Source organism: Serinus canaria, chromosome 1, assembly GCF_022539315.1.
Source record: "Serinus canaria isolate serCan28SL12 chromosome 1, serCan2020, whole genome shotgun sequence".
Taxonomy (NCBI): Eukaryota; Metazoa; Chordata; class Aves; order Passeriformes; family Fringillidae; genus Serinus; species Serinus canaria.
Window position 1 is genome coordinate 77,267,508 of NC_066313.1, and position 15,647 is coordinate 77,283,154.

At 38.8% G+C, this 15,647-nt stretch overlaps 1 protein-coding gene across 3 annotated transcripts; it reads left to right on the forward strand.

Annotated features, from left to right (window-relative positions):
• The first annotated feature begins 1,093 nt into the window (after positions 1–1,093).
• On the forward strand, positions 1,094–15,299 carry BIVM (basic, immunoglobulin-like variable motif containing). Of its 3 annotated transcripts, none has more exons than XM_030234012.2 (11): positions 1,094–1,116; positions 2,271–2,871; positions 3,786–3,912; positions 4,830–4,925; positions 5,010–5,114; positions 6,914–7,008; positions 8,177–8,309; positions 10,546–10,617; positions 11,482–11,565; positions 12,740–12,836; positions 13,810–15,299. In XM_030234012.2, exons 2-11 carry the CDS (start codon positions 2,382–2,384, stop codon positions 14,098–14,100), a joined length of 1,590 nt encoding a protein of 529 aa, XP_030089872.1. In that variant the 5' UTR covers positions 1,094–1,116; positions 2,271–2,381; the 3' UTR covers positions 14,101–15,299. The 3 variants fall into 3 exon arrangements, with proteins under 3 accessions (XP_030089872.1, XP_050825750.1, XP_030089871.1); XM_030234011.2 differs by lacking the exon at positions 1,094–1,116 and adding an exon at positions 1,124–1,208; XM_050969793.1 differs by lacking the exon at positions 10,546–10,617 and having other exon boundaries at positions 1,095–1,116.
• The last annotated feature ends 348 nt before the right edge of the window (positions 15,300–15,647 follow it).

Here is a 15,647-nt window from a genome sequence, read left to right on the forward strand (position 1 = left end):
TTCAGGAGATATTAGATTCTGTTTTTTTCTATTAATTGCACCACCTCTCTACTCATTGCTGGGAGTAGAGGCTCTATGGACTGAGGCACAGTGTTGTAATTGCCAGGAGTGAATCTTTTGTCAGCAGTACATCATATATTTTGATGTTTTATTTAAAATTTTATAACGACTTTGTTATAAAATCAATCTGAATATTTTAAAATTAATTAATTTTACATATTTGTGGCAGTAGCAGAACAGCTCCAGTTGCATCTTCAGTGTACTGTTTGTTCATGTTGACTGCAGTGAAGGATGAGATGACAAATATTGTCAGCAATTCCAGACAGTGTTACCTAAAATAAAAATTTCGTTCCTTCATACAGTTTTACGGAAGCATTGTTGTTACACATGTGCTTACTACTGTCAGGGGAACCAACCCTGGTGCAAATATAAGGTAATCTGGTCCAAGCTCCCTGCCCAGGCAGGGTCAGCCCGGAACACATTGCACAGGATTGCATCCAGACGGCTCTTCAGCATCTCCAGTGAGGGAGACTCCACAACCTCTCTGAATAATCTGTTCCAATGCTCGGTAACCTGCACAATAAATAAGTACTCCCTCATATTCAGGTCGAATTTCCTGCGGTCTCTGCCCGCTGCCTCTCGTCCTATTGCTCGGCACCACCGAGCAGAACCTGGCACCATCCATTTGGCACCCTCCCTTCAATACTTATAGACATCGATGAGATCCCCTCACAGCCGCCTCTTCTCGAGGCTGAGCAGGCCCGTCTCCCTCAGTCTGTTTCTCACAATTCCGTGCCGAGCCCCTACGCAGGCGGCGCTTCCCATCCCCGACCTGCTCCTCCCCTCCCTCCCCCGCCCGCCCGCGGGACACCAGCGGGTGAGACCATGAGGGCGCATATGGGGGGGAGGGCGACCGAAGAGGCGCCACTCACGGCGCCGAGGCGCAGTCGCGGCCCAGCCGGGAGGAGCTCGCCACTGGTTCCTCCGAGGCACCGTGAGGGCCCTCAGCGGGAGCGCGGCCGCCGAGCAGCGCCACGCCTCCCCCCGTCCCCGTGCGGCGGCGGGAGTTGGTGCGGGCCGGCGGCGGAGGAGGCGGGGGGCGGCGGGGGCGCGCAGGTGAGCGCGCGGCTGTGTCTGCTTCCGGCGCGCCCGCGTCCCCGCTCCGCCGCGGTCGGGGAGGCGACGCCGGCGAGCCCCGCTCCGCGCAGGTAACACGGGCCGAGGGCGGCCCCGCCGCCCCGCCGCCGCTGCCCCTCGCAGGCGCCCAGGAGGGGAGCGAGCCCACGGTCCCGGGGGGCCCCTTCCCCCAGCCCGCGGCTGTTCATTCTGGAGCCGACTGGCGGCAGCGCGGGGGGAGGGGCGGGTGCTGGCATCCCTGCGCTCCGCCAAGCGTAACCCGGCTGGCTCTGGCGAGCCGGAGGCGCTCCCGGGGCGCTGCAGGTGCGGGGCAGCGGCCCGAAGCCAGTGTTGCAGGAGGAGGCTGTGGAGCGGAATTCCTGCCTCCCTCGCGCCAGGTTCCCATCTGCGGCGCGTGTCTGCAGACGTGCGAGCTGCTGAGATGACAGATAACACACACGCTGTCAGCTTGCCCTTTAAAAATGATCGTTTAAAGCAAGCCAGCCAGCCGTCTAAATTTGTTTTTAGTAATTCTTAGCTGCCATAAACAAAACCTGCTTTTCTTTCTCACATCTTGAAGAATAAGAGGCACGTAAAAATAAAAGGGAACCTTTAACAGCTATAGGAGGAAAGCACTGGAACAGATTCGGGGTGATGTTGTCAACTTATAATCGATAAGGTTATAGTTACTGCAGTTGTATGCTTGAACTTCACTTGCAGCCAAAGTTTGCAGGATTCAGCAGAATTAAGACCTTAAATTGCTGTATGATGATTTATTAATTTGTACAAATTATTCTGAATTTCACTGTATATCGTGACTGTAAGGAATAGAAGAGAGCAACCACAACCAAGAACATGTAGAAAGCTTGTAACTTTTCTGTTTTTTTATTCATGTGCTGGTTTATAAGTGCAATTACTTATGATGTCCTCATCATGATATCACTGCAGTGTATGCTGTTGGCACCTCACAAATGATAAAAAAGTGCTGATTGTAGAGTTCTAAGAGTTCTAGAGAGGCTTAGGGAAAGACACCGTGTTGTGTTGTGGTATCTCAAAGGGTATTTCAGCTTTTATTGGTTATGAGTTCAAAGATAAGCTTTGTGTATATTTTATGCTGAATGAGACACCTGTACTAACTTAACCTTTTTTTTCAGGTACCTCGTTGATACCTTGCAGAGGCAATGGAGGCAATGATGAAAATCCTGTTGTAATTAAAACATAAAGAAAAAACATTCTTCGCTGTGCAATACTCATAGTATCATTCAATGCCTACTATTTCAGAAGATGAAAAAGAAAATGGTTCTGGAAATAATGGAAACACTGAAAACAGACCTGGGAAAGAATCCCCGAAAGCTTCTCTTCACGATCCCGTGAAGCCATACTGCATGTCAGACGCCTCCACTGCATCTTTGGTGTCTAGGGAAGATGGGCATTATCCATGGGGATGTCCTGTGACTCATACAAGAGAAAAGTTTTATACCATCTGCTCAGACTATGCTTTTTTAAACAGAGTCACATCTATTTGTAAAAGTCCAAGTGCTTCAGTTAGTGCCTGCCTATCAAGTAGTACTGCCTTAAATGTTGGGAATAACACACCTAACTTACTCAGCGTTCAAACTGGTGCTTCAGAGATTATCTACAATGAGGATGCTAACTTGGAAAGCCTGCCTGGCAAGCTTGGAAAGCTTCCACTGGCATGGGAAATAGACAAATCTGAGTTCAATGGCGGGAACTCCAATCTGAAGAACAAAGCAGGTGAGGTGGTGATGTTTTGATGTGAAAGAAAAGGGCTTCGTGTTTCCAGCTTGTTTGTGAAGGGAGCTGGCCAGCTCATGTGTCCTGTGAGGAAGTGCTACACAAGAGCCTGTACTTCATTTCAAGGAGCCTGCTCTTCAGGATAGGAGAGAGAGAAGGAGTGAAAATCAAGTGTAACTGCCAGGGAAAGTGGATCCAAAGCAAGGCTGACTTCTGCTTAACTGTGTAGTATTTGGGGTGGTTTCTGATATCCTCCCCCCCTCCCCCCCAGCCCTCCCACTGTGTTGTTGGAGTGGGTTTTTTTGTTTTGTTTTGTTTTAATAGGACCTAGTATATTATGCATCTGGATGTATGGCTTCGAAAGAGGACAACAGTATTTCTGCTTTAGCACTTGGCCCAACTGTCCATTTTCTACTGTCACAGTGGCTTATAAAAAGGAAAAGACTTTGGGTGTATATTATTATTAATGGATTTGCATATAAGTTTTTGTCAGCAACTGCAGCTGGTTGCAAGGCTAGTAGTGAAAATCAAGCATTTCATTATGTTTTGTACCTACATAGTGTTAGGAGATGGGAGGTCCATGTTGGTCTCAGAGTCTATTTCTGGGATGGGTGATTTAATGCATTAGAATAATCAGATTGACTTATCTCTCTAAACAGTTGGGAAGGTCATCATTAATTCTGTTCATGATCTAAACACCATGTTGTTTACAGAGCTAATGGCAGTTTTGCAAACCTGTTGACAATCTAGATTATGTATTTGAGCTTTCTTTCACTTAATGTTTAGTCCCAGTTTATGCTTACTGACACTACTGGTGTGTCTATTTGAGCTGTATGCTATTAGTAAAAGTACTTAAGAAGAAAGCTGTGAATAGCAAACTAGACGTTCATTTGATTCTGAAATTTGGTTTGCAGGCAACATGAAGAAGCAAGGTACAAAGAAAAAATCCGTGGACAAAAAAAGCAAACAATACAGGGAGTGTCCTCAGCGTTCAGCTCTTGAAGATGTGAAGGAGAGAAAAGTATTGGACCTGCGGAGATGGTAGTATTTATGAATTCATTTATGAAGTTATGAATTTATGAACTATACTAGCCATGTATTTTCTCAGTAAACACTGTTGCTAGTTACCTGAGTTCAAACTTCTCAATAATGTCTTTATAATTTTTTTAGTAGAGATATTAAGCATACACACACTATCTCATGCATTCTAGAATAAAAATTAGAGCTTCCCTCCCATCTGTTGAAATTCTTAAAATGCTTTTCTTTCTAAACATGCCTTTTGCTTTCAGCAAAGGGAAAAACTTACATGGGAATTCATTGCAAAACAAAACACAAGTTCAGTAGCATGGTCAGGCAAAAAGTAACCTTAAACATACCACTAATATGTTTTACTTCTGATTTTACTTTTTGCTGGGAAATACTTGATCAGAATCTGTAATTTCTATACAAACATTATTTTATTAATATAGCTCCCTAATTCAATTAGTTTAATGCATCTGTCTGGTTCTAACTTTGTCTATGACACCAGAAAGTTGGAGTTAAGCAAGGGAATATGTGGCCCAGAATGATATTCATTAGTAAATTGAATTTGTTTGCCACAAGCGTACGTGTTAGAAGGGACCAGGTAAAACCATTTATTATATTAGTACAAAATCATATTTTCCTGCAGGATCATTTGTACAAAACTCCCATGGGGCTGTTAGAAATTTGACTGATTTATATGAAATAGGGTAGTGGCATCTGGCAAAGAAATTGATTAACATATTTCTTAATTTTTGTTTTTAAGGTACAGTTGCTTTGGATTTTTTGTTTGCTTTTTTTATTTTAATACAGATGACATAAAAACATTCAATATAACATGGCACTTTACTGACATAGCATACAAAAAAGTAGTTCAGGTTTGTCATATATGTGAGTCAAGATTGTGTTACTAATATGTTTGAGGTTTTTTGTTTAAGGTATTGTGTTAGCCGACCTCAATACAAGACTTCCTGTGGAATTTCATCCTTAGTGTCTTGCTGGAATTTCTTATATAGTACACTGGGAGCTGGAAGGTAAAGTCACACATAGACTGCTTTGCTTTGCCTCTGGAGTGTCAAAACTATGTTTCTAATTACAACACTTTTGCTTTTTTTAAGTTTACCCCCCATCACTCAAGAAGAAGCCTTGCATATACTGGGCTTTCAGCCCCCATTTGAGGAGATTAGGTTTGGTCCCTTCACTGGAAATACAACTCTAATGAGGTATGTTTGGTTCTTTTGATGCAGCTAAGAGATAGAACCTTTAAAAATATGGTAGTAGTTCATTTACTTAAAAACAAAGGGGCTGACATGATAATTCTCTTAAGTTTTAAAATAATGAAGCATACCTGAGTACTCTGACAATGAAACTTCTCAAAGAGTTGTTTGCTCAGGCCATTTTGAATGGTGTGATGTTGTTACACAGGTCAGATCAATGTGAAATTCTATTTGGTTTTTGGTTCAGTTTGTGTAATTGTTATATAATACTCTAATGAGTCTGGTCTCCTGGTTAGAAAACTTTCTCTTTACACTTATTTTTCTATTTTTGAAAATGCATGTTAAATGCTTGTTAATATCACTGAAATGGTCTGCAAAGACAATTGATACACTATTAGCTTAATGTAAAATGTAATTTAAGAACTGAAAATGAGGTAGTGCTGAATCCTTGCTGCATTGGAGCTGTTCAGGAACCAAAACATGGGGCTGGAGTCACAAAAGGCTTTGAAATTTTTTGTCACTTCTGCTGTACTGGTTCCTGATACTTAAAGGTTGGACCTAAATTCTTTGTAGTTCGGGTTTTTTTTGCATTAAATTAATAAGACATTCTAGGATTAAACAGAGCCAAGAAGCATCTTGTACTAGAGTGCTGAGCATTTTGACAGGGCTTTGGTTTGTTACCTTTTGGTGAGATTAGAAACTTTTGTAGTATTCTTGCTTGCTTCATAAGTTGTATTTGATTTAGGTTTGTTTTTTTTTTTTTTTTTTTTCTAGGACAATATATAGTATTTGGCAGATCAGGGTTGTGCTGGATATGAAAATGTGGCAGCAGTCTATTCTCCATCTAGCATACTGGCTAGATCGTTGGGAAATGTCAGGAAAATTTCCTTACCTGCTGTAGGAAATTCAGATCCAGGATTTGTATCTCTTCAGGAGTATGTCAGGGTGTAGCAACTCTATCGTATAGCAACGCTTGTAGACCAAGCTGATACAATGTTCTGTCTCTTAGTGTCAACAGTCTCTACAGACAAAAGTTTAATTTATAATTCTTATTTGATTTCCTCTTTCAGCATTCTCTATGCAGCAGAGAAGTTACCAATCTTCTTGTTTTCTTTTTTTTTTTTCCCCCTGCCTTGTCCAATAATTTTGAAGTGCTTAGCAGGTTGGGAAACAGGAGGGCTGGAAGCCAGCCCCATTACCCAACATAGCTTTATGATTGAGGTATTATCTTCAAACATGTGAATTTGAATCTTCTGGTGTGGAAAAATTGCTGGCCTGTCCTCACTTAGTGCTGCGGTGAGGAGTTGCAGTATGAGGCTCCTGTAATGCTCAGGCTTTGTGAAATTTAGGTGAGAGAAACCCAACAGGCTAAGCAGAAAGTCTCACTTGGAGGGTCCCTTCTGGTGTCTTAGATTTCATTTGTGTACCCTACAAATCACTGTTGAAGTTTGGTACCTCAGAATTTGTGTGTCTTTCTAAAGGCTGAGTAAATGAACATTAGAGGTGACTAGGCTAAATACAATAGGACAAACATTTCACATTCAGATCTTTGGTTATTATGTATCTATGTCAAGTCTGGAAAAGCAAAATGAAGGAAAAGGCTCTGTGTATTTGCCTCTCCTTAGGATATGTTAAGTTTTGTATTGGGTGTTGTGATCATCTACAGTCTAAATATTAGTGAGGTAGGTACTTAGTAGCACACCAAAACTTTTTTCCTAAACTGTCAAAGCACAGGAAACATGTGAAAAATGAAATTGCATTTTATAACTCTTGAGTTACTATAATCTTTAAGCTTATTGTTTCAGATGGTTTAGGCAAATAAATGATCACTTCCATATCAAGGGATGCTCATATGTTCTGTATAAACCTCATGGGAAGAACAAGACAGCTGGAGAAACTGGTACGTAGCTAATGCTAAAGTATTCATCTTAGAGTGTATAAATTGAAAAATCCTGCAGTGTGTAGCATTTGACAGGACAAAGTCTGTAAGTAGTACTTCCAATCCAATATGAGGTATCAAATAGCTCCAAGTTGGCTGATTTTTCTGGTTTTACTTTTCCTCTTATTTAGCTAAAAATTTCATTTATACTTTTTATTATGATAAAATACATTCTGTGCCATGTATTCTGCTGTCACAGAACATGAATTTTAAGATATCCAGGGAAATAACTGCATTTCCAGTTCTGTGTTGGTGTGTGGGAAGATTTCTTTGGTGTCATCCACTGGGAGAACAAAAAGAATTTATGCTTACTTAATGTTTTGTGCTTTTAAAAAGCCCAGTTTTAAAGGTAATGAACTTACCTGTGCTGCCTGGCTGTAGCTAACATCTCTCTCTAAAGTTAGGTGATGATTCTTACTCTGCTTGTGAAGCTGCATTTTGGTCTACTTTTTAGGTATGCTGTTTAAAAAATTTTACTTTCATGTGCCGTTTATTAGCCTTTGGTATAGCTTGCTAATTGCCTTCTAACTGACAGGTTCTTTGAAAGCACAAAATCACGCTGAAAAGTTTTAGATATTATTATAATGGATTTTTTTTTTCTTGACATCCCGCTTGAAAATTGTCATGTTTCAGTGCCTTTTCTAGTCTTCTCCTGAAACTGAGCACTGTGGTCACATTGCATGCCTCTCTGTGTTCCTGAGACTAGGAAGCTCCAAGAGGCTCATGACACCAAAATGTTTGAGTGTTTTCAGTGGTTTCAATATTATCATCAATGGGTGCCACATCTGACCTAGGGCAGCTGGGACTGCTTTCTGTTGCAGTCTGTATTTCCTGGGTTAAGAGATACTTCTGGTTCTTTTTTTAAGTTTGATTTTGATCTAAACATAATACTTTATTTTGCATTTCCCTGGTACAGAATGTGCAGCAGACAGTATTTAATTTCCTGCCTGGTACAAAAAAGTAATAAATTCAAAATCAAAAGTCTATTTTGTGCGTGCCTGTCAGGTCATGTCCTCACACTTAACAACCAAGTAGTTATGCTGCTTTTAAAATAGTTTTATTTTTTCCTGCTGACTGTGTTACACAGGATCCAAAGCACCCTGGCCTGTAACCTGATCTTTCTGTGTAGCTGCAGGGGCCCTAGCAAAGCTAACACGTGGACTGAAAGACGAATCAATGGCCTACATCTACCATTGCCAAAACCATTATTTTTGCCCAATTGGATTTGAAGCAACCCCAGTAAAAGCTAGTAAAGCCTATAGGTAAGATACTGTGTTTATGCTTATTTTAGTGGAAGAAATATACAGAAAAAAATTTATACAATTTTTCTCCATAAATAATGGTTCAGGTTGTGTCATATAGGCATCTGTCTGAGCTAGAAAAACATCGCATTGTGATTTGAAGGGACTGACTTAAAATGTAACATGACTAAACTGACTACATTGAGGGAATTAAAAACAGAAACGTTTAAGTGGTATTAAGAAATTGGTTTTTTAAGACCTTCTAGCCATGTAGAGAGAAGGTAGTTATTTTATTGAAGGGCAAGTGAAGGTAACTAATCTGAAAAATAAAAACATATGGTCTGAAAAAAGGCCAGGTGGGGTTTTTTTAAGGCTAAACAATAAAAAGCCTGGTAATTATGGGGAGAGTCTGTTTCTAGAGAGCTTGGAAGGGAAAACAAAGAAAGTGTGTGTATGTTGCGATTTTCCTTTATAAACTAGAAGCAAAAAGTCTATTGTGATATTACTCCTTCATGAGGTGGATGTGATGAAATTTACATTTAGAAACCAGTGCTTGAGTATGGCAATAGCAGGGGTTGTGTAGGTATCACAGGATGCTGGTTAAGTACTTTTGTTGTAATAATGTTGACTAATAATGGTGATCATAAACTCCAACTACTGGCATGTAAGGCATAGAAAAGTAAAGATATGTGAAGAATTTGTTACCAGGAATTGGGAGGGAATGGGGGAGAAAAGCTAGAAGAGATCTTTGGGCTAAGATATTAGGTTTGGCTTTTTTAACAATGCTTGAAATGCTGGAGTACTTCTAAAAGCTTAATATGCCAGTTATTTTAGAATAAAAATACAGTTCCCTGTATAATACCTTCAGATTTGTCAGAGTGAAGTACTAGGATAATATAACACAACAGTTGATAGAGTTTTCAATTAAATACAGATTAAAAAAAAGGCAATAGCATTAATATTCATACAGAATTTGGGGAGAGTCTTGCATTAAAACTACAAATTTTAACTTTGAAAATGTTAATTCTTGAGATACATATTAGCTTTTGTAAGGTATTTACCTTGCTGTTTGATGTAGGGTGCTATGTGTTGTACAGCATTCTGTGCACTCTCTTGAGGAGAGTAGTTTGTTTTACCTCATTCACTGAGTCACATTAAGCCGTTTTTCCTCTCTCAAAGTGGTTGCGAACATGGTATGTATTAAAGGATTCTGTTGGACTTTGTGTTCAGCCATTGGTCAGTATTTATTAGTATTCTCATAGAGCATAAGTAGTCAATCCTTGAGAAAATTAGCAGATACCAGAACTGGGGAATGTTAAATGATGAAAAGTGTAGGTCACTAGTATAAGGTGAACTTCTGCCTATTTGCTTGCTGTGCAGTCTGACTTTGAGGTAGGGTCACATCAAGGAATAGAGAATGCTAGCTCTGCTTTTGAAGTTCAAAGTGGTCATTGATTGGCGTGGTAAAACATAAGCATCCAAATCTAATTCGTTCCCAGTGTGAAGATTATGATAGGGTTAATTAAAGCTTTTAATGTATGAACAAATGAATACAGTTTTTTATTGAGAGTTCACTGACTTGCCAAGTTTGTGAGAAGAGTGTAAAAATATATTCCCCAAGCAGAAATCCAGCACATCAGTCTACTTCAGTTTAACAAAATGTTAATCTCTTACTTAATCAGTTAGAAAGAATCTGCACTAGAAGACCAAAGTAAAAAAAGAAGTTTACTAGATCAAAAATACAATCTGAGAAATAATATGGTCCAGTGTGTGGAAACATAACATGCCTTTTAACTAATTTAAATTTATGTTGTTTAGTAATGAGTGAGAGCAACTTCTATTCTTTACCCACAGGCTGAAATGGATTCTTAGTCACTAGTGATGTTATTTTTAAGTTGATAGTAGTTTTCTTTCTTAACAACAGTTCTCTTCTAACAATGTAGCATGAAATATTAAGTTCAATAAGCTTTTATAGCCTTACTGTAGGCTGGAGGTCAGACCAGATGAGCATCCTGTTTTCTTTGAATTTTCTGGTCCTACTAAGGAAAAAAAAAAGCTTTGTTTTCAGGAGGACTACCAGTAGATTCTGGAGCAGTTCTTGTTTGCCTGTTTTTGCACTCTACTTAAAAAGTAAAGTTTTTATTTAAAAATCAAGCCAATAAACATTTTAGGTCCCAAAAGAAGTGGGTGGATAGGTTGCTAGGCTGAGCTTAGAGACAGTTCTTAGGTCACCCACAGACTTCCTGTATGATCTTAGGTTGCTGGATTTGGACTCGGGAGACCTGGGTTCAGTTCCCAGTTCAACCACAGACTTCCAGTGTGACTTTAGGTAAGTCAATCAATCTATCCCGTGTCTTGGTTTCCCATCTGTGCACTGATGGAATACATTGTTATTTTACAGGGAATTTTTTGGAAGTAAACAAATTGTTCCAAGCAATAATGCCATATGCTGTCTAATACCCTAGGCAGAAAAATGTCAGGTTTTGTCACAGTTGAAACTGATGTAGTTTTTTCATGAAATAATTATATGCAGGAAGTCACAGAGTAGTCCTGTGTATCTCGTCAGTTTTGCCCTAAACCTGTCAGAAATTTTCTTTAACAAGGTTACTGCAGGCTTTGAGCTTCTTGGAAGTTGATTGCAAAGTGGTATTAATTGAAAGGTTTGGATTTTAGTATCTGGTATTGGATGTTTAGAAGTAAGCATTGGAAGTTGCCAGTTTTGTTCTTACAGATTACCCTACAGCTCTTAGTAACAACTGCCAGCCAAGGTATAGTTTAAAAATAGTGGAAAGGACTCTTTCATGTCTGTTAGACATCACAGATGGGGAGGAAGCTGTTTGTACCACATTTATGTGGCTTTTCACAACTCTTATTTGTATTGTTTCTTATATATTTATATTTATATCATGTACCATTTGGATGATTCATCCAAATAAAACTGCTTTTAGTGAAAATCTGTCTTCCTCTCAAATGACATGTAGTAGCATCCCCAAGGTTTGCTTTCAGGCCTTGTGGAACAAAAGGTTCCCTGTACGCAATTGTGAGCACTATAGCACAGGAGCTGGTTTTTAGTTTGGCTGAGGAAACAATTTTAAATGTTAGAAACTCCTAAAAAGAACAAGAGAGTGATATTATCTTTTTCTTTTTAATATGCACAATAAATCTTACTAGGATTGTATCTTCTATTGAACAGAGGGCGTGTCTTGCAGCAAGAAGTAGAATATTGGATCTTAATTGGAGAGCCCAGCAGAAAGCATCCAACAATACATTGTAAAAGGTATGTTACTTGGTAAGAATGTAAAAGAATGTTTTCTCTCAAAACAGTTTGTAGTTCTCAAGAGTCACTGAGTGACTTTTTAGTTCTCTGGAATGAATTGTATACATGTGTCTATATATGTATCTAATAGAAACAGATGCTGCTTTAGTGACTAGCTGTGTGTTTTGACATCAAGGCTGGCTCTGCAGTTTTATATCACCTGTCAGAACATATGTGGGCTGCCAAGAGCCCTCATCTCTTGTTTGAGTGTGACACAGCTCATATTAGCCAGGAAGAAAAGGCAGTTTCTGCTGTTGTTGTGCCAGTTGTGACTTACAGACTGCATGGCCCTTGGAGGAGTTTGCACTGGACCTGAGGACATCCACAGGCTGTGTCTGGGATGTGCACAGAATATTCTTCTGCTGATGAGATTGTGCACAGAATATTCTCCTAGCTCAGGTGCAAGTGCAGCCTGTACTCTATTGTGTTACTTGCTTATCTGTGCATTCAAACCGTACATTTAAGATGAGATTTGACTCAAACAAAGTTGGTGTCTTAACTAGACGTATAGACTATGAGAACTAGAGAGTGCTGGAGGTCTGGAATGTGAAAGTATGTGTTTCAGTTGGGCTAGAAGGAATTATGAATCTTTGAAAAGCTGAGTGAATTGGGAATGATTGAATTGATAGTTTAGAATTAAATAAAATGTAGGAGTGAGTTATGATGAGAGCTGTCTGGTAAAAGCACATTTAGTGTGCAAAAGAAACCAAGGAACTGAACAAAATAATACAAAAGTGTAGGAGAGGTTTAAATTTAAAAAAGGCTAATGTTTCTCCTTGCCTGAACCACACTTTGCTTCTTTCTTTTCCAAACTGATGAATTGCTAAGTGTAAGGAATGTAACTATGACTCATGGTGCTCTTACTCATTTTGGAAGGTGTTTCCCAAGAGCAGGAATAATCACTGTGAATGCTTTGATTAAAAGTGACACTTTTACATCTAGCTTAATGTCTTTAATACTGAGGCTTTTGTAACTTTACACATTCATTTATCTTTAAATGAATCACTGATAAGACACTTTAAAGCTACAGGTCTGTAATTGCACTTGATTTGTGTATTTGTGTATGTGTGCATGAGTCTTTGTGCAGCTGAGGTTTCATAAATATCAGCTGAGTAGTAATGATTTTATTCTGTAGGTGGACAGATATTGTCACTGACCTAAACACTCAAAACCCAGAATATCTAGATATTCGACACCTTGAGAGAGGATTGCAACATCGAAAAACAAAGAAGGTAAGGTAAACTCACTAAATGGGAGGAAACTCATGGTAGGTTTTTTTGCAAACTTTCTCATACTTCAGCAGTGTAAGATAACTTCACTAAAGGAATTTGCTCTGTTATGAAGTGTTGCTGAAGACAAAAGTATAATGTGGGTTCTTGCATACCAAAGTCATTTAGATTTACTTGCTGGATAAGATATTAAACATCAGTAGCTTGATATATGCCAGGATGAACCAGGATACCTGTGTATACAGAATGTACTTGGTAAGAATATTTAACTTTGTTGGTTTAAAATGTAGCTGCAGTGAGTATAGGAAAGTTTTGCAGATAAATTACAGAGTCTTTGGGGTATGAGCCTCCAATAACATCTAAATAGGAAAGAAAGTACAGTTGAGTAGGATCAGGCATAAATGCATGTGTGTGTCTTCCTTTAGTGGAGATACTGTCAATGCATGTGGCTTCCTTTCCTCTAGGTAGGGCTGTATCTAATGGGTGGAGGATGTGTTTGTGATTTGCAAATTGAAACTCTATGAGAAATAATAGACTGAAGAGATTATTTCAGATGTGAAGACCCTATGGAAGACTGTGTCAGCAAGATCAGAATGGACCAGAACAGATAATTGCTGAGAAGATAGCTAGAAAGTAAAAAAAAGACTAGCAGAAGATAAGTGATACTGGCCTATGAAGGATATAATTGATACCTTAAGAAGATTAAAAAGATGAATAAGAAAGTAGTAATTGAATCTGGGAAATAATCATAACTGATTGATGCAAGTTGTATATTTATTTCTGTATATGATTTTGTGGTGTTTTGTTGTTTGTTGAATTTATTTTTTCTCTTGGTTTGTATGTTGTGGCGCTCCTTGTTTGCTTTCTTTTTGAAAGTATCATGTTACTTGCCAAAATGTTGATGTCAAGTATCTGTGTGTGTTAGAAATGTGCCTGTGGTGTATATTTAACAAAGAATCTCTTTTACTTTCATTAGGTTGGAGGAAATCTTCATTGCATCATTGCCTTTCAGAGACTTAACTGGCAAAGATTTGGTCCTTGGAATTTTCCATTTGGGAATGTTAGACAGAATAAACAATCCCAAACACAAGGACAAGGAATTTCCAAATCTGAGAGTGAAGACAATATATCTAAGAAACAACATGGGCGACTGGGTCGATCTTTCAGTGCTAGCTTTCATCAAGAATCCACGTGGAAGAAATCTAATCATCGGGAGAGGAGGAACAGTGGGTATCAGAGTTATAATGATTATGATGGAAATGATTAAAATTAACTTTAGATGATAGAGTTGATATATTAAAGTTAGTTTTAATCAAAAAATATTAGGTATTTATTAGTCCTAGAACACATAAGAATAGAAATTATGGTATAAGATACAGCTTCATAATTATTAAATAAATATGTTGATATGGTTGCAATAGATGAGATCTGATGTATAAAGTGACAGATAAGCACAGATTGTTGTAATTTTGCAATTAAAGGTGGATATGATAGCAAAATCAATCATTTCTTTTGAAATAATTGTACTATGTCCTGATCTGTGAAAAGAGCAGGTTGAAATCAGTCAGTGTAATAAACAGACTTCATTGAATATATTTGTTGTTCAAAAGCATGAAAAATTATGGTATGACATTATTAAAAAAAAGGGTTATTCTGCAAATGGTATAAGGATAAAAGTAAGCATTGCCATTGTTTTTAGCACTTCATTTTAGTAAAGCTGCCCATATCCAGTGCAAATGAAAAAAAAAATCACATAGGTTAGAAAACCTTGTTGGATTTACAAAGAGAATGTACATTCTCTGTTTAATTCCTATTTGACTTCTGTCAGTCAGATAATCATATCTTGTCAAGCAGGTCTCAGCTTCTTTTCCTTTATCTGGTTGCCTGTTTTTGACTTTGAGGAATTAACTGTTTGAGGATGGACCTTCTCTATTATTTTTGCTCTGTGGGTAAAGTGGCTGAATTCTTACCCTGGAGCCTCCTGAGAGCATGGACTCACTTAACACAAGCTTATGAAATTCAATATTAAAAGCTGCATTTACCATTAGCCAAATGAGCTAGCTGAACACTGAGTTCTGTTGGCAGTTCTTTTCCTTGTTCAGTCTTAATCTCTGTCCTTTGTCTGCTGCTTTTTTCATTTTGTGTGAAGGGGATGCAAGTGCTGAAAATTGCTGGCAGCCCCGATGATATACCTCTCAGCCAGCACACAATTCAAGCTTTTTCAGGTGTCCCAAGTGAATTCTTTTTTTTCCTTTTTTCTCTTTCCCTGAAAAATCCAGTTGTTTACCCAAACACCTCTCAACAGTTGTATTGGTCTGTGTACAAATGTTCATACCTGCTCAAAGATTAATTTTTTGACATAAAAATATTTGTCATGGAATGCAGGGGTTTTGTAGGTTGCTGCTTTTGTTAACCAAAAATGGGAGACTTTTAGACTTTTGTTCATTCAATAAAATTTCTTTTCTATCTTGTTGTTTGCTTTTCATTTGTCTTGGAAATGATGGCCCTGCATTTAGTGAAGGTCTTCAGCAAAGTAGGTAAGCGGCAGATCAGAGTTGCAACTACTGCTTAGCAAAGTAGGTAAGATCCCTTGGGTCATAAAAAGTGGTGCTCAGTGCAGCCGCTGTGACTTCTGCTATTGAATTTCTCGAAGCCTGCAGCCTCGTGACTGAACAAAATTCATAGGTTTTGAAATTTTATTTTCTGGATGAGCTATTTTCAGCCCCTGTTTTTGCAAGCCGTGTTTGGGCTGAGGGCTCAGCTTTGTTTAGAGTACTTGAGTTGTGTTCTTTAGGGGATTTAGGACTTACATGG